Genomic DNA, 24,991 nt, shown 5'->3' with positions numbered 1-24,991 from the left:
TCAATCTAATGCAAAATCTTCTGATGGAAGATTGAATTTAGTGGTAAGCTGCCCTTTTTCTATACTTTTCCCTTTGGATAAGGCTAGCGATTCCAAATTCCATCGGAAGATTTGGGATTAGATTGATTATTTATTGATTATTTATTTAGGGTCTAAAACTGCTGACTGTCTTGAAGGCTTCAAAAGTGCTTATATAAAAAGGCTGCGTAAATTTTGTTTACTTTTTTGAGTAATTAATATTATGTTTGTTTCGAAATCAATTTTATTAGCCATTGCTGCAATTTTGAATTCACTGTTGGTACTTGAAGCATTCACTGATGGCAATTCATTAAAACACTAAATATCTTACGAAAATTGTACAACAAAACATGTTGCTGTTTCACCTATAGCTAAAGTTAAGCCATGGCTTGAAGAGATCGAGGAATAATCGCAAGGACATCTCCGGTTCTTAAAATAACGTTCTTAGTGAAGCATGGCTTAGTCCTGACTCACATTTTTCAGCATCGGTTCTCTTTAGCTGAATGTTTATGACCCTGAGTTCTTTGTTATTGTATCGTATGCTATACCCAAATCTTCATTTGCTTTGGCTTATATTTGTTAGCTGTATGGTGCATCCATAGCAGCGAATCAGCTGTATTTACGTGTTTTCCATTCTTATTCTTTCACTTGATTAACCCTTTCATCTACGAGTCGGTAGTATGCATCCTTTAATATTTAAAAAAAGATACACTTTTTCGTGTTTAATATTTAAAAAAATGCGTCAGCTTTGCGATTACATGCTGCAATGAGAAGTTACGCCTACGTAACTTCGTACAAAGTAACTGTTTTCTATTCAATCGATGCTGATAAATGTGATTCAGGTCTTAACGTATCGTTGGGACGGATAGGGCGGATGGGCTAGAATTAAAGATGTATTGAAAACAAGGTACAAACTTAAACTAAACTCGGGAGACTCATCTATTAAGAAGAAAGATTTCTGATGTCTTATGTTACAATTAAATAATTGAAAACCAATCACATTTCCGTGTTCTGAAAAGCCTTAAAATATTTTTCGCGTAACCGTTGCCAATTAGGTCCTGTATCAAATACCTATGAACAGATACAATTACGATGGATAAAATAAACATATTAAGAGGGCAGATGTACTATAACATCCTGTAACTTAGCCATAGTCGCGTAAAAAGAACCTTTCCACGAACTTTTAGGGTCCACGTAACGTGCGATTCAGAATAAGCACAAATAAACCTTCGGGATTTGCCGCTAACGAACGAAAGAGACAGAACACCGAGCTGGGTGGACGCTCCTCGTTTGTGCAGCAATCGAGAAAAAATTCAATAAAGCCCGCTTCCTTTTGTCTAATTGCCTACGTAAACCTACTTATAATACGACTGTTCGATTCCGCGCTTTTACACGGGAAATGGATACCGTCGGTCGGGTCGACGACCCGAACATTGTTTGCGTAAACCTTTGCTGTTTTAGAAGTTTATCTGGCACTAGTGTTAGTGTTCACATATTTAACTTGTCTAAGTTATGAGCGTTTTAAGTAATTAAAATATCACTTGATGGCTTGCTTGCAAGGAGTTTTCCTTCACCGTTGTATCGTCAATTATTAATTATTAAGCGGTGATAGCTCGACTACACTTTCGGGGGGCCGCATTCGAATCCCAGTACCCACCTCTAACTTTTCTAAGTTATGTGCGTTTTAAGTAAATTTAAAAACTTGCTTTAACGGTGAAGGAAAACATCGTGAGGAAAGGTGCATGGCTGAGATTTCTCCATAATGTTCTCCAAGGCGTGTGAAGTCCATCAATCCGCCCTGGGCCAGCGTGGTGGACTAAGGCTTAAAACCTTCTCAGTATGAGAGGAGGCCCGTCACATGTAGTGGGTCGGTAATGGGTTGATATGATTAGGTACCTACTTACCTAACGAAAAGTATAAAGTTAAGAACGTAGGTTTATTTATTTTTACTGACCTATGTATCAATTCATCTCCTTAGGCTACATTTATAAACATAAAATAAAAATTTCATACCTAGACCATTAATAAATGATGAAATTTCGCAATAGTATTTATAGATACCCAAATATTTGCAGTATCGTCTATGGATAGATGTATCTCCGAAGCTATGCAATTATGGAGCCCCTTTTTTACAATGGGGGGGAAATCCCCTGGTGAGAACCTGTTGAGCTTCCTGAGGCAAAAGCTCAGGTTATACAGGATTCTTATCCTAATACCCCCTCGGAACGTATTTCCCCAGCACGAGGTTCCCAGCTGCAGGATCACCTAGGAACAGACTGGTGCTTCCCTTGTGGAACGCACAATAGGATCATCCTGGAGAAACGGTCCCTCGACCTTGTGGATCCTTGAATTATGGAGCCCCAGGACTCAATACAATCTGCAGAAACAATGTTCTAAGGACGTCCTGTAAGGCCTTAGACTTGGATGACGTTGGGAGATACTCAACATACGTAAAAAATTGATTTACAGTAAAGAAGGCATACAGTAGTACGGCGACTTTGATCTCGTGGCGAATGGCGACATCGCGTCGTCTAGACAGTGTCGAGTTGTATTGAAGCTTTATAGGTCCCTTACTAGTTAGCCCAGTAAGGGTCTTACCGCATGCTTTCTCTGACTAGATAGCTTCGTTGAACCTCTGCATTACTATCCTTACTCTGCGTTTCAACTCTTTGTTTCTTAAAGTAGTTTCGGAAAGCTGAATTGATTTCTTAGTTAGTTAAAGAAATATGTAACTTATTTTTCAGGCAATGCCAGGATCAGAAAGCTTTCATGTGAAATGCGAACTGCCTTCCGACGAAGACGAAAGTAATTCACAATTCGCGAATTCGTTTAGTCATCAGGTGCGTATAACTTATATTCTTTATACATAGCGAATAAATAAAATAAAGCGAATACAGTATTTATTTGTGTAATGTTTATTTCTCATTCATTGCACCACCTACTTCTTTTCTACGCTTAAAACCGTCATGCAGTGTTACATCTGCATGCAATTATTCAATTTATTAATACATATATATTTTTCTTATTCGTATGTTTGTTATTTCACGAGTCATAAGCACATGTTTGTGAGATAAGTAGGCAGGCCATCTAGCGCAATTATTATAGGACTTTATTTACCACGTAGGTAATGTGGATGTTACTATAATGTAGTGTAGGTTCTTAATATAGTATTTTGTTTTTCCAGCTCTCCTCAGACTACGTGCCTGTTAAATTGGAACCGAACTCACAAATAGATGACAATGCATCAACGAATCTTTTGCATCATTTTCAGGTAATGTTTTAATTATTTCCCTATCGTTGCACTGAACCGTTAAACAATTTTATGTTTATACTAGTTTTTGCCCGCGGCTTCACTCACGTTAAGTTCAATTTTCGTTTTGGTTAAAGTTTTCATCCGCTTTTTTTTTTATTATTTCGCTATCTATTAAATCTCACACTAAGGCATAGTGTGAGATTTTCTACCTAAATTTACTTATTCGATCGCGTGAAAGTTATAACGATTTATATAGAATGGAAAGAGCGTCATAGTGTAACAGTTTCTGGATTTTTTTAAATTGTGAAACACGTATTTCTTTATTTTTAATCCAAAACCTAAAATCAGAGTTTTATGGATGTAACATGAAAAATGAAATGATAAATGAAGGATTTTATACAAACTTTCATCCCCCATTTAACCCCCTTAGGGTTAGAATTTTCAAAAATCCTTTCTAGCGAATCCTGTCTTACGTTGTAATAACTATATGTGTGCAAAATTTCAGCCCGATCCGTCAAGTGGTTAGACCTGTGCGTTGATAGATAAGTCAGTCAGACAGTCACCTTTGCCTTATATATATATATATATATATATAGATAACTCTCTATATGCTAATAATTAAGGCAACTATTTGACTAATAATGTATAGATAAAGTTTTTTTTGTTGTACGTATTAGGTACGCCATACATTTCAAAACACAGAAAAGTAGTATCTGCAAGCTCAAATTATGTGAGTCAATAACCGATAACTAAATGAAATTTTCAATAAGTATAACCTACACGATCCATTTATATCTATATGCAATTGATCGATTTGCATTGATAAAACTGTTTGTAAGCCAGAAAACTTTTTTAAATATTATGTACCTAAATCGGCTAGCTCATAATTCTGACTGTTACTTATAATAACAACTGATGTTTGCATCGATAAAACTGTACGTGGTTAGCCAGGAAACTTGAGCTACAATAGTTTTCTCCACAGTGTGTGGAAGGCACGCTGGAAGAGCTAGCACCGGCGCCGGCGGGGCCCGCCGCCACGCCGGTCTGCGAACAGCTCCCATCCACACACGACGCGTCGTTTGCGACCCTCGAGCCTGCCTCGTACGCAGCAGTTGTGGTAAATGCATTACCTCTAATATTTGTCTCTTTGACATTCTGAGCTTAAAATGTTGGGCGACTTGATAAGATGCTGAGTTGGGTCAAAACTTGCTCGTGGTGTGTTCTAATTGACTCCCTACAAGGTCTTTGTTTTACTCTTTGTCCTTGTACCTATTCCCATGCTGGGGCAGACAAACTATAACGGAATTCTCTTCTCTCTTTTTTTGCTCCTCCTGAAGGATTACCTACTATGCCAAGCACTACCATGGCACTCCACTAGTCCACACTCCGTTAAATTCCCATAGTCTTAGTCTAAGTCCCTTAGTATGTGATAACAAAGGGGAACAGAAACAGGCAACAAAGTGAGCAGTAACAAGCATACTGGGTATTTACAAGCAAATCGGGCTTAAAAATAATATAAAAAGGAAAAAAATCTCCCGTACGAGTTAACCTCCCTGGTACGACGGTGAGCCCTGTGGTCTCAAGTTGGATTCCCGGCAGGGGCCATTTGGGAACTTAAAATTTCTGAATTTTCTCTGGTCAGTCATAGCTAGGTGCCACCCTCGCGACGAAGACGGGCTTTAAGCGATTTAGTGTTCCAGTACGTTGTCGCGTAAAACCGATTTTCGAACAACCGTATTCTTAGACTGTGAGGTTACCATCAGTTGAATTGCAGCCAAGGGCTAACCTTTGTGGACTACGATTTTGTTCATTTTATATCATCTTTCCGCTTAGTGCATACCCGGTAATTATATACACGCCGCTGAATGGCGGGTTGCCGAGAGTTCCATCTAAGTAAACTATAATAGTTTACTTTGAACTATGAAACAATTTGTCTGAAAATAAATTAAATGATTGCTGCTTTTCCATTTATTACAGGGTTCATCACTGATCGACAGACACATAAAAATGATGAGTGCCAACGAAGTAGCCGATTCCGCTGACTTTGTGCCTCTAATGTCCATCAAAGATGAACCCACGTCTGAAGGAGGTAAGGTTTTAAACACTATATCTTTCTTCTAAATATATAAAATAAATTTATTATTAATAAAAATAAATTATTTATTAATTAAAAATCTTTTAGTGGGCAAAATATGGCTTTTTTCACTTCTCTCTTTCTTTTAGCTCTACAACAATTGAATGGCCGATAACTATATAAATCGGCTCAATCTTGACAGTTATTTGTATAAAACGATTTGTAAATATAATTACTGTAAATGAATTTATTCATTAATTTTACTTAAATCGGCTAGATCATAATTCTTACTACTATTTATTGCAAAACGGCTGATTGTAATAATATTAATTAAGTACTTTCTGATTGCTGTGAACTATAATACAATTTATCTATATCGGTTTAAGTATAATTTTAAATCATTCCTTTAAAGTAAACCCATGCAGAATAATGTGTACATCTTATTTTAGAGCAGCAACACTTCAGTGGTGACGACAACAGTGACTCAAACGGTGCATTGCATGAGTCTGCAAGCCGAAGCAGTCCTAAAAGTTGGACGCAGCAGGATATGGAAAAAGCTTTGGAGGCCTTAAGAAAACACAACATGAGTTTAACAAAAGTAAGTCACGGTTTTAAGTCAGTATGATTGAGGCCCTAGATTAAAAATGGAATCATTACTTACATCTTTGTAAAGCTTAAAAAACAATTCACCTCACTGTACCGTTAGACTGGTAAAATAGCGAATCTTAATGACCTATCTTGGTTGCCTAAGCTAAGTGCTTAGGCAAACGAGATAGGTCCTTAAGATTGTTATTACGGCTGCAAAAGCCTAAGAGATAGAGGTTTTAGTCTCGCTGGTCTCGAAACTTTGGTTCGTATTTTAAAATAAATGTTTCATGCAGTCATCGTCATGGATACATCTAAGCCCAAGATCGTCAAGTATGGAAAGGTATAGGACCTTTCCATACTTGACGATCTTGGGCTTAGATGTATCCATGACGATGACTGCCCAGCCCATTATACTCTATTTTTTCTTATATATCTTATTATGTAAACGTATGTGTATGTGTGTAAGTGTGAATTTAAAATAAAGCAAAGCAAATAATTATGTTGCAATAAATGACGTAAGAAGCCATATTGATTATAAATGTATAATTATTTTATAAATTGAGTATTTAATATTTCACTATGTATTTATCACATATGTATTAAAGAGTATTTAATATTGAGTATTTAGTATTACACTTAATAGTAACTGAGAGATTGGTTACCAAATAAGACATTTAAGAAAAAATTGAATGTAATGTTGAAAACGACGAAATAATCAACAAGTCAAATTATTTTCCGTCATTATTTTATTATTGAAATGATTCAACCTCAAACTTTTGATGTTCCAGGCTTCGGCAACCTACGGTATACCATCAACAACCCTCTGGCAAAGGGCACACCGGTTAGGTATCGACACTCCTAAAAAAGAAGGCGCTTCGAAGTCCTGGAGCGAAGCAGACCTCCGGGGTGCGTTGCACGCCCTAAGAGCTGGTGCTATTTCTGCCAACAAAGCCAGTAAAGCATATGGTAAGATTTTTAATCATTTTATATGTATTTGGTTTTTAAAAGCAAATCTCAATAGGGACTAGGCACCTAGATATACGACATCAAGGGCGACTCCCTTGATGTCTGGACCCATGCGGTAGGTACAAGACAATGTAGAGTGGAAATTGTCACAAGATATTTTGATACGTGACTTGAAAGTTGTCTGACATATTTGGCACGTTCCTTGTTTTAGGACGAAGTTCTTCTTAATGCACTCGTTTATTCTACAAATGAAACAGAAAAACAAGGATTTCTAACTATTATATCAGGGGTACCATTTACCAAAGATCATTTATTTACCTTAGATTTTATCTATGGTGTTAAAAATACTTTCTCAGATGTTCGGGCTTAAAAAGTATACTTTATTGTAACTAAGAAACACATAAATAAAAAGCTTATCCAGGCAACCAATTTGCAGAGTATATAATCATTTCATAAAAAGGGAAATACATTGTAATAGGTAATCAATTTATTTCTTTCAATTTCATGAAATCAAAATATTTTTTTTCTCTTTTGTAGGTATACCCAGCAGCACCCTGTACAAGATAGCTCGCCGCGAAGGTATACGGCTCGCAGCTCCCTTCAACGCAGCGCCTACGTCGTGGAGAAGAGCTGACCTGGAGAGAGCTCTTCAAGCCATACGATGCGGTGCGGCCTCTGTGCAACGAGCAGCGACTCAGTTCGGAATACCCACCGGTAACGTCAACACTCTCCACGTGTTCACATAGCTTATCATCGAACTGCGTAGCATCTAAAGGATCTTTACCATTACCTAGTTGATGACCTACAATTATGGACCTTCGTACACGCTTTCGTCTTTCCTTGGTATTCAGCGATCAATAGTCTGTTTGCGAATTTAGCTAATCATAGACCTTACAGAGAGCACCACACACAATCCTTTACCTTCCTCACGGCTCACCCAGCCACTTCATTCCACCTTTTTATAGTCTTTGATCTATCAAGCTTGAGAACGGTACCTCCACTTCAGAATATGTCTGCCCCAGTGGCTATCGGTGCTGTGGCAGTCATGGACCTACCGCCACTTTCGGTTGCTAATGTAATATTTGAGCTATGTCAGTAACGTTAATTCTCATAAGTATCTCGCATTTCCTCATTGCGGATTTCGTACTTTAGACAGGTGTTGATTCAAATTAAAGTTGAATAGGCATTTATAAAACAAGCACGCTGTAATATTAGTCTGCATCATCTGCTAGAACAATTATAATCAAATGCGAGTCTACGAATAAAAAAAGGTTTTTTTATAATTTTTTTTTGCGGCAGGTACTTTGTACGGGCGTTGTAAGCGGGAAGGAATTGAGCTATCTCGCTCCAACCCAACACCGTGGTCTGAAGACGCTATGGGAGAGGCATTAGAAGCTGTCAGGTATGTTGTAAGAAAAACAGACAAGATCTCTGATTCACGACACGATCTAAAAAATATTTTTCAAATCTGACTCTGAATCAGAGATGAGCGATAAAAATAAAATCCTCAGCTTTATTTTTGCATCTTTTTGTGAGCAAATTTCATAATAATACGTAATGTGAATTGCTTCCATTATAGTGTTAATAACTAAGCATTTGTGTGTGTAGCTTAGAAGCAATTACTTAAGTTGTTAACTGATGGTGATTATAGGCAAACCCTCTAGTTGGAAGAGGCCTTTATCCAGCAGTGGACTGTTATAGGCTATTGATGATGATATATTTATTTATTTACTTGCATCCATGCCTTTACATAGTCATGAAGCCCAGTTAAAAGCGTAGCAATAAGAAACCGTTTGACCCTTATAATTATTACAAATACACGATTTCAGGATTCCAATTAGTGTAAATAGAAATACTCGTATATATTACGTCAGAATAATTAGTTACTTTTATACATCGTCAAGTTAATAAATCTATTATAATATTAAATAATTGCTCAGCCAATTGTTTAGTCATTAAATTATATTAAAAATTATTGTGGTATGTCATGAAAATAGATTGAAATAAGGCGATTATTTAATTTTATAAAACATAATATTAGTATATATTTATTATTTCCTAATATCTACTTTTAAAATATATAAGGATACTTATTATTAATCTATATTTATAAGCGTACCTAATCTGCTTCTATTTTATTTATTTACTAACAACTAACATATTATTTAGTGTCGCCATGCCTATTCTTAATTTATGGTATTATGATGATGATGTTTCTTTTCAGAGTCGGACAGATGTCCATAAACCAAGCAGCGATTCATTACAATCTGCCTTACTCGTCGCTGTATGGTCGCTTCAAGCGCTGCAAATATCCACCTGTGCAGGTTAGTGATTCGCATAACAGGACTCTCAGGATTTATTTGGCTCAATACACGATTCAACCGTTACACAATCTTTCTGTAGCGTAAATATTAAAATAAGAACAATATTATAAGTCGGCCGATTTTAAAACATTATGGGAGTTGAGCTTACAAACTTTTTTCAGTGCTCCGTAAATGAGAGGTATGCCAAATAACATCCTGACATAGATTAGCTATGTCTCACTATCAACTATATCACATCACTACAAACCCATTACCGGCTCACTACAAAGCATGTGTAGAATGATGAAAGTTCAGGCCGTGGCCCACCACGCTGGCCGAGTGCGGATTGGTAGACTTCACACGCCTTTGAAAGCGTTATGGAGAACTCTCATGCATGCAGGTGTCCTAGCAATGTTTTCCTTCAACGTTAAATCCACTGATATTTTAATTGCTTAAATTAAAACGAACATAAGTCTGAAAAGTTAGAGTTGCGTGCCGGGAATTGAAGTCGGTCCCCCTGGAAGGTAGGCCAACGTGGGTTCTGAGCAATCAACACTTCTTAACCGATATGCGGACGAGTAATTGAAAATTTTAAAATCGCAATATTAATTTTCAGAACCAACCAGTACAACAAGACATACCAACACACTCCGACACGGAAAACCAACCTCAAGATCCGTACTACCAGCAGATGTCCCACGCCATGCTCGCGGATGAGCTCCAGAGCCCGTACGTACACGATGTGGACACGTCGCACATACAGTACGCGCAGTACTACGCGCAGTGCAACGTGTCCAGCTGAGAGTACCACCCCTCCGCGCAGGGGCAATGACGACTGGTCACATGAACCTTCATTTATATTAATTAACTCGTGCATTCGATTTGAGCCCATATACCTCCGATTGATAGTACAGATTGATATACAGTGTGTATAATTTAACATTTTTGGTTTTGATCTTTTATTACTTAAAGGCAAAGCCACAGCAACGCGTTGAGCCCGCTTCAACTGTGGCATGCGAATAAAATATAAGAATTTCATTTCAGCAAACAAAAATCTTTAGTGGTACAAAAATCTTATTTATAATATGAATGGGAAAGTAGAGGGGACAGAACACACGAATAATAACTAAACGCTTGCGTAAAATTCGGATCAGGTTTAATGTAGCTCCTGCTAAGCAACAAATGAACTTGATTTTTGGCAAAGAGTAAGTTAATATATTCATAGTAACATAGACTACATTCTATACCAGAAAAACAAACGGGATCCATGATAAACGCAGACGAAAACCGTGGGCAACAGCTAGTAATAGTAAAAGACTATTCGGTACAGTATACAGGCAGGTATTTTGAGATGAAGCGTTAGAGGCTCACTCTTTTTGTAGAAAAACTTATTCTTTCTTGTAAATATGGTGATATAAGTATAAAAGTAAAAATGAAATATTTTAAAACTTATAAAACGGTTAGTGATTTTACTTTTATATAATTCTATTTTTTTCTAGTAGAACGTAAATTATAATGAAATTTTCATTGTGGTAGTCAAGCTAGGGATTTTAACTACCGTATATAGTTATATTAGTTTTAGGAACTAAAAATAAGTTATTAATGTCATAATAATTAATGTATTTAAGTTATTAATCATTGGTAGCACGGAGAATTGTCTTTTACGTGATACAATCATTAATTTTTGTTAGATAATAATATAGTATGGTAATACTAATTATCGTTCGGTTTGCTCCTACAATACTACGATTAGATTATATAATAACCGAATTTTCATGAATCGGCTGATATATAATTCTTTGATGTGCGTCAAGCCTTACCTTTTACCGTCGTTTGCTACTTCAAGTATAAAGGTATAAAGGTATTAGGTAGTTTTGAAGTAGAAATAAAATATAGTTTTAAAGTTGACCTCTCATTTTGACTTTTAATTATCACTTAAAAGTAATTGATAAAATTGGTTTGTCCCCTCAGGACTTGTTTTCTAGTTTCTCGCTTCCCCTTCCCTTTTTACAGAAAAAGGTTAGGTAGGGGGGGTTTGGTACCCAAAAAAACAGTTTACTTTAAAGGTCAAAAGGTTTTAGAAAAAAATACAGGGTTATAATAATTTCAATGCAGAGGTATCTTAAAAAATGCCAAACATTTTATAATATTTCTGAGTTTTTAAAGTAATTTATCTCAAACGCTGGAGACAAAGGCGCCACTTTCAAGTTTCTGCCTAGATTTGAACAAATCGTAGATCCGTGCCTGCTACTAGCCGTGAGAATCGCTGTAAGATACTGTCAGCATTAGCAGGAATATAATATTTAAATGAGCTAGCCATAAAACATTCTGTCCACAAACGATATACGTAATTAGTAATGTGATACGAAGAATTGTGTCGACTCGGGGTGTCGGGTGACACGCTAGGTAAGTAGGTTTAGTAGTAACAACGTGTAGAATAATGTGTGTACAATCACTTATATTTATAAGTAACCTAGATTGTATATTTAATTCATAAAGTAAGAGTCAGTGAGATGTTGTTACCTCTAGAGTCTGCTGTCCTCTAGAGATTGTTGATCTCAAGTTGAATTTATGGCATTTACGCATCCAGGATATATATTCCAGGATATAGTCCGATATGGATCAGGATTGTTTCTCCGAATGGCCATGTCACCCATTTAACTAAAAGATTTCGTTGTAAAGGAACGTCTTTGTTTTTATTTTTTCGGAAACCATACCTATCGCGATTGCCGTCGCGTGCCTCGGTGCAACTGTGTAAGTTCGAAACACCATCCGATGCTATGTTTTAATCAGTCGGCTTTGCAGCAAAGACGGACCGATGGGACGGAATATAATCGTGAGTCGGTCGATCGGCCTCTTGCACGGGCGGGGGCTTTCGTTAACAAACAAATATCGATAGGGTAAGGCCTCCTCGTAATCCTTCGCCGCCTCCAAGTTGATGTGAAGAGAAAACGGTCTCACCACTCCGGTGGTGTGGACACATATCCAGAATGGGTGAAGATAGAGTGGTCAAGCGCATATTTTACTCCGAATTGCAGGTTGGTAAGCGTAAACAGGGCGGGCAACTCTTGCGATATAAAGATGTGCTAAAGCGGCACATGTAGAGATGTGATATGGACCCATCACTGTGGGAATTTGAGGCAGAAGATCGGCCGCGATGGAGACACTCCGTAAACAAAAAAGTATCCGTAATGAGATAAAGGCCAGACCATCGCCGGCCATATATTACAATAAATTTGGTGGAGTACTGACGTGCTGTCAATGTGATCGCACATTTAAAACAAAGATTGGTTATGCCAGTCACTTGGAAGCACATCAGGTACGCTCTTAATATCTAGAAGGAGTCGCTGTGGTCGCATACGGTCAGGAGGATATATATTTGGATCACGGCCACGTGTCGATTACGGAATTTTTTTTTTTTAAAAGAAAGCTGTTAAGAATATAACGTAATTTCTCACCATGCAATCTTCAAAGATCTAAATTCGAAGGTAGGCGTCGTGTTGGGCCCGCCGTCGACCACGGCACACGCTTCCAGGTAACACCACATTTCATAGAATATTTTTATTTCTAAAGAAACTAGGAAAAGCAACAGACAGACAAAGAGAAATAATTTTTATTTCTCTGGAGGCTCAGACCATGACTATGGTGTCGCCAAACTATTGAGCAATTAGGCACGATGTCGCATAGAAACCAATTATATCTGGCATACCACTAACTGGTTACGGGTTGCCAAAATAATCACTTACTGCCAGGTAAGATTGCAGTCATAATACGGCATAATTTGCAGTGCAGTAAAGACAGACATAAAAGATCTTTTAATTTCGTCATAATATGTAACGCGGGATTTACATCGACCTCTACAGGTAATAATCTCTCACTGGTAACAGGCAACAACAGATCCTCAATATTGACAATAGTGGTTTTTTTATTAACAAGGGCCAGCGCAGACAACAGTTAACACTGCGCGAGTAAAGTACAGTATATTTTTAGGTTGCACAACGACATGAATTAAAACTGGAAAACTAGAATATAGCTCATTTGAAGAATTAAATCTAGCAAGTTGATCTTATTGTAATAAGTACTTTTTATCCAAATCCATCTTCAGGATTAGGCATGTCTAAGTTAAATGTGGAGAACGTGTACCATTCCATCTTCTTTTTGGCGAAACGTGACGTGGGCATTTTTGAAGGTGCTCAGCCATGCTCGTGTAGTTTGGCGCTGTCTGCGCCGACCGATTCAGTTCCAGATGATTTGCCCGATCCGATCACCGTATCAAATTTCCTATCGCTTTGTGGATGTTTCAGTTCATTCCGCATAAGTAGAGTAGATACTATAATGAGAGTGTTATTATAAAGGCTGTGAATATGAGTACCTAATTGCTGATTGTGTCGAGAAGTTCATTCATTGCAAGCGGTTTTGGTTTCTTTTATGAAAAATCTTTACCTTGTATTTGGTAAAAATGATACATTGCGTATCATGACCGCGTATTTAACTATTCAGCAGCACGGCTAGCATGGCCAGGAGACAATTATATCCCCGGGATAAGATAAAAAATTATCTTCTCCCACAGCTTTATCAACTCTCAGAGCGTACAAGTAAAAATAATATATGTGTAATAATATATTCCATTTTCATGCGCTCTAGCAGGTGGACACGTTAATTATACACCTTGGCTTGGCTATAATTTTTATCTCCTGTCCGTGCTAGCCCTGCTGGGCTATTTTGTATCTTAGTTAACACCAAATTTAGGCAGCCATTTTTAAAGTTGCCATCGAATAACGCTCAGACTATTATAACATATAAGGTAATTTTTTTTTTAAATATTTATATTTAAGTAAAGTAAATATAATTACTATACAACCAAATGCGTACTTCACATCTTGTATTGGTATGTACTCGTATGTAATGGTGCAATTTAAATTCTACTGTAATTGTATTTGCCAACCAAGTTGAAATGAACTCAGGTGAAAACTTAGGTTTCCGAATGTAAAATATGGCTTTATCAAGTTATTTTGTGGCAAATTTCGACCGTGGTTAGCTAAATTTGGTGTCAACTGAGATATAGACTTGGCCTGCTGTTCTGTGTCAAATCTCTTTTGATGATCGGACAAAAGATATGCAACCGCCGTTTGCCGCATCCATATCAAAGCGCCTTTAACTGCGTATCATCACCTGTCCACATATGCGATCATGATTTATGATACGCGAATGATCGTGATGATGATATGCATGAACGGTGATCGTATAGGGCAAATTCTTCGTATCTGGGTTTGACTTTACATTTTACATAGTTTGTTTCGTAGAACACACGTCCATAGGTTTCTAGAGTTTGAGTTATTGGGTTTTTCAATGGTGCCAGATGAACGATGTTCAAACTAGCAATAATAATGTATTTTGTATTATACGGTATACCTAAATAATAATTAATAATTGTTATTGTAAGAACGTCATAAAAATAAAATTTACAGACTGACTTTTTATTATTTTCATTTATACTAAAAAACATTTTTTACACATTGTTTGGTTTACATTTTCATCTCAATAAGTCAGTTAAAGACTGGCCAGGAATTTAAAACAGGTGTTCTGGGGACGCCAAATTTGCTTTTATCAGAGTAGTTACTTAAGCGTATAAAGGAAAAATAGTTTCATTTGTACCCGCAATATGGCTAGGTTTTTTATTTTTCTCGTTAGTTTATACGTACAAAATCATTTCCTGTAGTATAAAAATTTCAGTTTACTATAGTGTCACTCGAGTTTTTCACTAATAAAGAAAATCTATTTTTAAATATCTGTACAGAACTACCAGAAATACAAAACTATCATGCGGCGGCTGATAAGCTATCTAAAATATGAACAATTACAGTGGGAATGCCCAGGTTTGCACAGCAAAATGGAAAATTTAAAACCTAATCGCATCACATATTAGCAGTTAATTACTATATACTTTATATGTGAATGCAAGACACTGCCTATACGGCAGGAATTCGAAATTTGCGTTCTTAGGCGTGGCACACATATGTCAATATTGACAGTGTGTAGGAAGCCTAAAATTGCATTTTGAGCGCGGTCAATATTTCTATGCCGTCTATGGCATAGAGAATAAAGAACATTGGCAGTGCTTGTATACTCATTGACCAGTACATCGGTTTTTTTGTGGTTATTCTTATTTAGGCTGCTGTAGCCTGTACCTACACAAATATCTAATATAAACTCGTGAGTGGTGGTAAAAATATTCCTGGTGGAAAAGGGTTATATCATATAGGTACTTTTTTAGGATTCTGTAATAGTGGCTTACGGCAATATTAGCAGAATTGAGTTTTTCATTTTTTACAAGAATAGAATTTGTGCAATAGTTCAGCATCTATTACAATTAAGAATCCTATTAGCGACAAGGTAGGAAATTAACTAAAAAAAAAACTAGTGCGGTACATAAAAAAGTCACTTTATTTATCTACAATTAGGATATAAAATAAATTACATAATGATTTATCGGCTGCGGTGTCCGTGTATACATGAACATCCCACTTCTCGTTTAATTAATTATATTTATATAGAAAGATATACAAAATTATTGCACTTCACATGAGGTTCTAGGTAACCAACCCATCACATGAAAATTAGTACTACTACTAAACGATAGATGGCGGTATTAGTCAGCTATTAGCCCCCAGGTAGCGCTACTAGTATAGATAAGAGCCATCTGTCGGCTACTTTACGTAATCGCACTTACATGCTCATAACATAGATGGCACTTTTATAAATCATCGCATAGAACGCACATGTAATTTTTTTTTCAATTAACTATTTTCGTGATTACAGTATCAATCACTCATGTTTATTTACAGAAAGGTGACTTATATTTTACAAAAACTTATTATAATTTTACTATACAGACATTTAATTGTGTTTTTTTCATGGAATACGTATTTTAACATTCATTAGTAACTCACTACTTTTTTTTTTAAATTGTGTTTGCGATTGGCAGTGATGATCAGTCCTTAATCAGTCATTTAAAATTTCGGTGCTTAGATTAATTATTGGTCTCCTACGAACTACTAGTAATATGCGGAAATAATTACTGCTGCTTGAGTCTGATAATTTCATATACAATATTTTTTTCCATTAATCGGGTAAAGTTTGATCAAGTTTTATATACCATGTATTTTTATATACCAAATAGTGAAAACAAATTTCAATATTAAACTGCCGCATTTAAGGTTGTTAGGTAATATTAGGTTAGAGAGCGGAGGAGACCAATCGTTAATCTGTGCTTGCATAAAATTTTCTTTAAAAAAGTAGTATTTTCATAAGATCAAGGTAAAATTGTATCATACTTCTTTAAAGATAATTTAGACTCCAGGTTACTACAAAAACGAGATAAATTACTTATGTGCATGTTTTCTAATCTAGTCATCATACCAGAGCCTTTGTCTAGTATCATCGGGTGGCAAGTATCATTTTATGCCTTCTTCAGTCATTTTAACAAGGTTTGCAAGAGTAAGTTCTCTTCGATTACAATTAATATACACAAATAAAGATTTAAATCGTTAACCAGGACTAGACCTACAAATGTATAGTAAAAATTAGTTAATGTATACTTACCGTATATATCAATTAGAATATGCTCATAGTACTGTTCATCACTCTGGATTCCTTATGACATTTGTATAAGTCGGAACTCATCGTGACATTAATTTGACTTCAAATTCATCAAATTGCTTGCCAAAAGAATGTTATAAGAACTAAGATATGGGTACTTTTATAAAATGTCATACAGAACCCGAGTTGTGTTTAAATTTGTATATTAACGTGCATTAACATCTGATATCTAATTTCGCGTGGGGACACATTTAGCGAGGCTAAGTTACACCCAACTTAAATTAACGATTTAAATCTTTGGTTAATCGCAAAAACTGACAGTAAATTGTTCCAAATGTACAGAATACAAACAGTGTGAATATAGTCTACGACAGGGCATCGGCTCTTCACACAGCACTCTCATAAGGGACACTACAAATTTGGAAATTACGAGAAGCGATGCGGGCTCGGACGCCACCGCCGTACTTACGCTATTACGTATATGTGTGCGCGCGCACTTACGCTAGGACTAGACACTACGCGAGCGGCGAGCGCTATCGTCTTCTTGTTTGGAACACCGTTACACTTCACGTTCGTTCGTCGGATGGCACATGGGCCGGCACTGAGCGTCCGGCTCTACACGGGCCCGTAGTCCGACAGCGGCTGCGCGGAGCGCGCGGACGGCGCGGCGGGCGGCGGCGGCGGGGCGGGCGGGGCGGGCGGGGCGGGCGGGGCGGGTGGCCCCGCGGCGCGTCACACGGCGCCCTTGACCAGCGCGCGCTGCGCCGGCGCCGGCGCGCGCCCGCCGCGCCACACGCGGCGCCACGACTCCAGCGTCTTGCCCGACCAGATCCACACGCCCGACGTGATGCCCACGGCCAGCGCCATGAAGTACTTGAGCATGAGCGCCGAGTACACGGGGCGCGGGCCGCACGCCGCGCCGCACGCCACGCGCCGCAGCCAGCGCTCGCGCCCGCCCGCCTCGTAGGCCAGGCAGCCCAGCACCACGCCGGCCGGCACGGCGTACAGCACGCTGAACACGCCGATGCGGATCATGAGCTTCTCGAGCTTGTCGGCCTTGGAGCCCGCGCCCACGCCGCCCTGCCGCTTGATGACGGAGCGGATGCGGAACAGCGACACGAAGCCGGCCAGCAGGAACGTGGCGCCCAGCGCGAAGTACACCACGAGCGGCGCCAGTACGAAGGTCTTGAGGTGCTCGGGCGACGTGTTGCCCACGTAGCACACGCCCGCCACCGGGTCGCCGTCCACGGCGCCCGCCAGCAGCACGGCCACGGTCTGCGCGCCCGGCACCAGCCACGCGGCCAGGTGGTAGTACTGCGCGTGGCCCGCGATGGCCTCGTTGCCCCACTTCAGGCCGGCCGCCAGGAACCACGCGAACGACAGTACCACCCACCAGATGGACGACGCCATGCCGAAGAAGTACACGAGCACGAACACCATGGTGCAGGCGCCCGGGCCGCTGGCCGACGTCTTGAGCAGCGGCCCGTCGCACGCCACGGCCTCGTGGCCCAGCGCCAGGCGCGCCAGGTAGCCCAGCGACACCATGAAGTAGCAGGCCGACAGGTACACGATGGGCCGCTCGGGGTACTTAAAGCGCGCCGAGTCGATGGCGAACGTGGTGAGCGTCATGAGCGTGGACGCGGCGCACAGGCCGGCCCACAGCGCCACCCACACGGCCGCGAACGCCTTCTCCTCGCGCGAGAAGAAGGCGCCGCGGCACGGCAGCGCGCACGCGGGCGCCGGCACGCCGGGCGCCGACGCGTTGCGCGTGCGCAGGCTGACGAGCGGCGGGCGGCACGCGCACGCGCAGTCGGGCGCGCGCTCGCCCGCAGCCGCCGCGCCGCCGCCGCAGTTTTTTGGGTCCTTGCAGGCGGCGGGGCGGCGCGGCGCGCGCGGCGGCTCGGGCTCGGGCGCGCGCTCCGTCTCCTCCATGCACAGCTGGTCGGGGTCGCCGAGGCGCGGCAGGCGCTCGCACGCCATGCGCTCGGGCCACTGGAAGCCGTACTTCTGCATGAGCGGCGCGCAGCCGGCGCGCGCGCGTTCGCACACGCTGCGGCACGCCGGCAGCGGCTTAGCGTAGTCCTCGATGCAGATGGGCGTGTACACGGAGCACAGGAAGAACTTCAGGTCGGCCGAGCACTTGATCTCCACCAGCGGCCAGTACTGGTGCACCTGAGGGACGCGAGTTTGGCGTTAGCGATACCACTGCGTTGACTTGAAGCTTTTGACGAGAAACGTCTCATAAAGATGTGTAATTCAATTTAGATACTTTAAGTGCTCACTCTGTGCCTCCAAGAAATGGCTGACCGTGAATTCAGTTCAGGGTCGGCTCACGACGAGGAACTCTTCAATGGCTAAGAGCCCGGACGCAACTTTAGCATACGCGTTCGATCGTGATAGCATTTTCAAATTGCCAACATGCTTTGGTTGCTACAATGAGGGTTGGCTTCTATTGAGGAATTCCTCAGCGTCTAAGAGCAGCCACAGATTTAACTTTCCTACTTTCTTTCGTTTGTTAATTATAAATTGTAATATTTACTTTAACGCGTTAACATCTGTCGGGAGCCATTTACGGGAGTTACTTTTTTCCATTAATGTACGAATTTATCTTTAGGGGTTACAAATCTATTTGGCATGGAGTAGGTGAGACGGCAGCATACCTCGAGGCCGGCCTCCTCCTGCGTATCATGGTCCAGTGCGTTGGGGAAGGCCGTAAGGTTGTAGCCGATGCCGCGGCACATGGGGATGGTGATCTCCTCGCAGCGCGGCTGCTGCGCGTGTGTTGCCAGCGCACCCGCGCCCACGCTTGCCCACGCCCACGCCCACACCCACGCCCACACCGCACTCCGCATGGTGGCCGCACTGCGCTCACCGCATCTGCAATAATACAAGCAATTTGATTACACCACTTATACGATACCACGGCACGAGGAAGTAAAGTAGGCGTACACTCTTCGAGTTATCGACTCGGAACATAAGCATTATTGTGACCCAACGTAAATTTTGTGCTGGCACCTCATTAATTCAACCGATTGATGTTACCGGCCTTAACTGGACATAGGTCTTTTGTAGGGATTTCTAAAATCCACAATCCTGGGCCGCTGGTTTCCAGCGGCTCTCAGCGACACGCTTGATGTCTTGTCCGCCTTGATAGGGACACCTAAATCGCTGTGATATTGAAATCGTAACCAATAACGACGGTTTACGGTGTTTTTATGAAGCGTTGTCGAATGTGACGCTACCAATTAAGATGATAACGTGTTGCGGATGACTTCTCTTCAAGTTTAAAATCCTTTCAAACTCAAATATTCAGATGATAAGTTCATTGTTAGTGCAATAGGAACATGAGAGATTGTTTGTAGATATCGAACCGACATTTGCCAGTAACCGTAGCCGTTGGACCGGGAATGAACTTCATTAGCATTCATTAGTCACATTCAATATTAGTTTAGCCGAGATGAATCACTAACTAAGATTAATAACCCGACCATGTATAACGGTATAGAGGCGTTGCTCTGATTTTCTTACGTTCCCTTTTATGTAAACATTTACTTATACTTTATCGTAAAGTATGTTTCAAAAACATCGAAAAAATAATAAATAAATCACTTTTGAATTTTATTTATTTTTATTAAACATTAAAGTAAATATTGATTAGACCAGTTTGAAAAAATGGAGCAAAATTTTACTTTAAACAGAGTTACAGACTCACTTACCGTTTAAAAAAATAATAACACAAATCCGTCAAGAAATCCCTAAGAAATCGGTGTAACTTATAATTTACTTCTTATCACAATAACTTTGGTTGGATGGTCGGTTCAAAAATAACTGTAACCGATGCAGTGGGTTGTGTTGCGATCCGATTTCAGGATTTATTTTCATGTTAGGGGCAGGAACGTATGTCGTTCATTTCATATTTAGTTATTAAGTTTATTGCAATATTTTTTTAAAACAGGTGACGACATCCTTATATTTTCTCATTATATATTGGTCTTGTTAGCAAGATTATTGATTGCAACCAGTTTAGCAGGCCGAAGAAAAATGTACCGATGTACGAACCTCGCCAACCTTAAAGCGATATTTGTAGATAATAAAAAACACCTCTTCTCGACCTCGATCAAGATAACATTTGCATTATTGATGGATGTTCAAGTATCAACAGATGGAAGTTCGTCGAATGAAAGGTGTGCATTACTTTAAGTTAAATTACTTGTTTTAGTTCGAACATGCGCTGGCGAATATAGCACGACGATTAGCGGAACACACGGGTCCAAAAAAAAAACAATTCACAGAACAACAGCCTTTATTAAAAAGGCAGTAGGATATTCAATTGTGTTCTCGTTAACAGCTTCGTTTGCATTTAACTATGGCGGGCAACGCGGAGGATCATGCGTCCTCGCCTCGTACAAGGAGCGCCAACACAGGTGCAACAGGTTTGTGCGCTTCTTAATTGCATTTTGATTGTTAATTAAGCAAAAATATTGGATACCCCTGACATGTGCAAGCGTGCGTTGGAATAATAAAATTATGACATTCGATACGGCTGGCATACCTATTAGCTTTTTTTGTGAAAAAATGTACTTACATCTTGTATCAATAAGTATACTATTGCTGGAATGCTTACATGGGTTCTTTGAATTCGAGTATTTTATTGATGTTACAATAGTTTTTATGAAGTGTGTCGATGAGTTAACTTATTATTGCAAAAACCAATGAACTAGGAATACTAGGTACATTGGCTAATTTTCGAGAAACATTTCTAAAGTTGAGTGGTTTTTTGATGCTACAATATTAATATTTGTACGCGATATCCGTATGTTCTTAATTCTGTGATGTTACAGTAGTTTTTAAATAAATAAATAAATAAATATACTACGACAATACACACATCGCCATCTAGCCCCAAAGTCAGCGTAGCTTGTGTTATGGGTACTAAGATAGCTGATGAATATTTTTATGAATATAATACACATAAATACTGTGAATACACATAAATATGAATGTTTTTCAGTGTCTGACACTGAAAAACATTCATGTTCATCACACAAGCATTTTCCAGTTGTGGGAATCGAACCCACGGCCTTGGACTCAGAAAGCAGGGTCGCTGCCCACTGCGCCAATCGGCTGTCAAAAGTTTATGAAGTGTTATAGTTAAGTTATTATTGCAAAAACCAACGAATTAGGAATACTAGGTGCATTGGCTTATTTTATAACTTGTGGATAGTTTGCTAAAGTATCACACCAGCGAAATGATCCGTTGGGCGGCTTTTTAGGAATTTTCACAGTCTACGATATTTGTCCACAAGCTTTAAGATTTCTGCAACTCGCTTAATATTGCTTCTCTACGAAGTGAGTGGTCTGACAAGTCCAACAAGGGAAGCTGGATGAATGTTGGACAAACACCTATCCTTCAGTGCTTGATTCAATCAGAGTTGGAGTTATTGAAAGTGTGTGAGTTGAAAGCAAAAGGATGCCTAGTTATTTTGTTTCGTTTCACTGAATAAGAAATGCATTTGATATATTTGCGGGCTGCAAATATTATGTGGGAAAGCACCTACTTGATGTCTGTGCGTCATTGCTGTACGTTACATTTCGTTCTCGAGATCATGTAATGGTGGGTGCACGCAGCTTTTATTAAAAAAAGTAGTTTACGTAGAAATCATCGCATCTCCATACTTGGTTTCATGTCATTAGGGTTTAGGGTGGCTATGCAGATCCCATATAGATGGATAGTCTTCCTATATTAAAAAAAACTAAAGGAACACTTCCTATCGCAATACTGTGGTACTGTTTAAACTTAGTTATTATTTTTTATTTATTTTTTTTCTTTTTTGTGTAAGTTTAGCTAGTTTTGTTCTATAGTATATATTGTCAACATTTTTAATATTATTTCATATATAATTTAAGTATTTGATTTTTTAATTTTTTCTAAATGTATGTTTTTGTTCGCGGTGCTAGATTCGTCAAGTTTATGTCACAGCCTGATGGATCTTACAGCTTATAAGTACTCTCATGTCTCTCTTAATTGTTTTTTCTCCTTCTAACTCCTTCTAATATAGTTTTGTATTTGCAAGTTGTGGCAGTCTTCAAGTGGGTCTACAATATTACATTCATATGTTTTTTAATTTTTTGTTTAGTTTTTAAGAGTTGTTGATTGTCCCTTAAATAAATAAATAAAATTAAAATAAAATAAAATAAATAAAAATCCCAGTGTAACGTGGATCGTAACTATTGCGTTCACCACTACATCTACCAATACTTGGCTGGGAGTTTTCAGCTCCCTCAGGGTACGGCTGAGATCTATAGGTAGTTTTTTTGTCTTTCAGCCAAAGTTACTGTTATAGCGAGGCAAATTCATATCGAACACATAACTTTGTCTCGTTTTAACTGTTTCTTATGTCTGAAGTAAAGCTAATGCCACAATATGGACCTTAGCCCATAGTTCCGTAGACAGATGCAACCCTTTTACGGAGCAGTGACATATAATATGCTGTAGTTGTTCATCGCGCGCGTGGAATTAAACTAATCTTAATATATGAGAGTAAAAACCAGAACATTAAGAGGATGAGATATATCGTGGTCGCCTATGCTCTGCAACCCTCTCTTCTAGGAGGTCTATACATGTGGAGGGCGTGTATGTAGGTAGTATATCTAGGGCATGTCAATTTTGATTCATCGTTGAGATCGATAGTATCTACCTCGGAACCAGGGGGGCTTTAGGAGCTCTGCCTGGGGAGAGTACTAGGACTCCAGAACTTTTTAGCACAGACAGGAGACAAAAATCATATCCCCTGACAAGGCATAAATTTAACGAGTCCACCTGCCAAAGCACGGTAACAGGGAAAAGGGGAAATTTACTCCAGTTTATTATTAGATACAAATTGTGCCCCAACGTTGATAAAGCTGTGGGAGAGGTACTAGAGCTCGAGGAAGTAAAAGAGATCGTCGACCAATAGGGCGCTCCTGTGAGGTCGTGTGCACTCTGCGCGAGTACACCGACTCCTGCGCAGCGTCGCGACGGCGGCGCGCCGGTCGACGACGCGAGCTAATGTGCTTTTAACGACTCCACGTATCGCCACGTTGCCAGACGTCTGCTGACGTGATACTGCGGTTAATACCTACTAACGACTGTTACTCTAACTGCTAAGCGGATGACAGTTTCTCTTAATTTAACACACTAATTCAGACTGTAAAACGCTCCCATGTAAAAAGGATTTGAATTTTCTCTAATTCGGAATTCGGATGCAGTCTAGGTATAGCATAAACGAAGATACAGTTTTTATCATAGTGAGGGAAAAATGACTTTGATATGAAAATGGCTCACAGAAATATCATAATCGCGTCCGATGTCCGCTTGACAGACAAGTGAATGACAAATGAGTGTTAACAAACGCCAGATAACTACGACTTGACTAATTACACCTTTGTTTTTATTTTTCTTTGTCTCCGAAGCGGAATAAACTATTTTCAAAAATAGTACTCTGAGATTCTAGTTCTGAAATGATCGGTAGTGTATTCAAATACAAGAATAATCATTTTTTAAGCAGTTTTTTTGCATAAACTGTATGCATAAACTTAGAAAACTTTTCTATCTCTCCGAGAATGAACATGAACGGTCAATGAACCCAATCAATGCTCCCACAAGGAAACTACTAATAAAACGCTTAATGAACTAGGGCACAGTGTTATATAATATTTGTTTGTTTTCTAATTCAGAAGTTAGTGATCTGCTGAAATAATATTAAACACAAATACTTTGTAAACTTTCGTCCAGTCAATGCCTTCTTTTTATTTTACCAAGTATCCAGTACTTCTTGCATCTAATATCAGACCCCATTCACCAGCTAGTCGCTCATAACTAAGGTTATATTACAGACGGTGCCGCCCGCAGTCTCACCACACCACCGTTTAGTTATAGGCGCAGTTTATTCCGGTTCAGTGGAAACGGCAATAGGTATAGGCACCATTGTATACAGGGTGCTTTATTTGTTTTGTATCCTATTTATTTATTTTATAGCTGTGCGGTGTGCGGCTTCACCCGCATTATTCAACTATGGGTGGTGTAAAACAAATTTATATTTGAATTACTACAAACTAATTCATAATCACAAACAAATAATAGTAACTGGTGAAAAAGGCGGTGACCTTAATTATGAGAGCAATACAGATATAGATACGTCGTTATTTTTT

The 24,991-nt window shown here is 39.4% G+C and overlaps 2 protein-coding genes across 2 annotated transcripts in view; one reads left to right on the top strand and one right to left on the bottom strand.

Moving 5' to 3' along the window:
* Positions 1-10,088, top strand: part of LOC120630460 — a 43,087-nt gene extending 32,999 nt beyond the window's left edge. Inside the window, exons 2-11 of the mRNA XM_039899701.1 lie at positions 2,763-2,858; positions 3,203-3,289; positions 4,254-4,388; positions 5,249-5,360; positions 5,795-5,943; positions 6,722-6,899; positions 7,437-7,613; positions 8,199-8,301; positions 9,124-9,223; positions 9,819-10,088. Of these exons, the coding sequence (XP_039755635.1) occupies positions 2,766-2,858; positions 3,203-3,289; positions 4,254-4,388; positions 5,249-5,360; positions 5,795-5,943; positions 6,722-6,899; positions 7,437-7,613; positions 8,199-8,301; positions 9,124-9,223; positions 9,819-10,004 (1,320 nt within the window). The 5' untranslated portion in view covers positions 2,763-2,765 and the 3' untranslated portion in view covers positions 10,005-10,088. The remainder of the gene's footprint in view (positions 1-2,762; positions 2,859-3,202; positions 3,290-4,253; positions 4,389-5,248; positions 5,361-5,794; positions 5,944-6,721; positions 6,900-7,436; positions 7,614-8,198; positions 8,302-9,123; positions 9,224-9,818) is intronic.
* Positions 10,089-17,533: 7,445 nt separating this feature from the next.
* The window catches only part of LOC120630691 (frizzled-2), a 41,209-nt gene continuing 33,751 nt past the window's right edge, over positions 17,534-24,991 (bottom strand). Inside the window, exons 2-3 of the mRNA XM_039899969.1 lie at positions 19,462-19,678; positions 17,534-18,973 (exon numbers count right to left, since the gene is read on the bottom strand). Coding sequence (XP_039755903.1) covers positions 17,534-18,973; positions 19,462-19,653 — 1,632 coding nt within the window. The 5' untranslated portion in view covers positions 19,654-19,678. The remainder of the gene's footprint in view (positions 18,974-19,461; positions 19,679-24,991) is intronic.

This window comes from Pararge aegeria, chromosome 16, assembly GCF_905163445.1.
Source record: "Pararge aegeria chromosome 16, ilParAegt1.1, whole genome shotgun sequence".
Taxonomy (NCBI): domain Eukaryota; kingdom Metazoa; phylum Arthropoda; class Insecta; order Lepidoptera; family Nymphalidae; genus Pararge; species Pararge aegeria.
The sequence above is the reverse complement of the archived record's forward strand: the minus strand, read 5'-3'. Positions and strand labels throughout refer to the sequence as shown.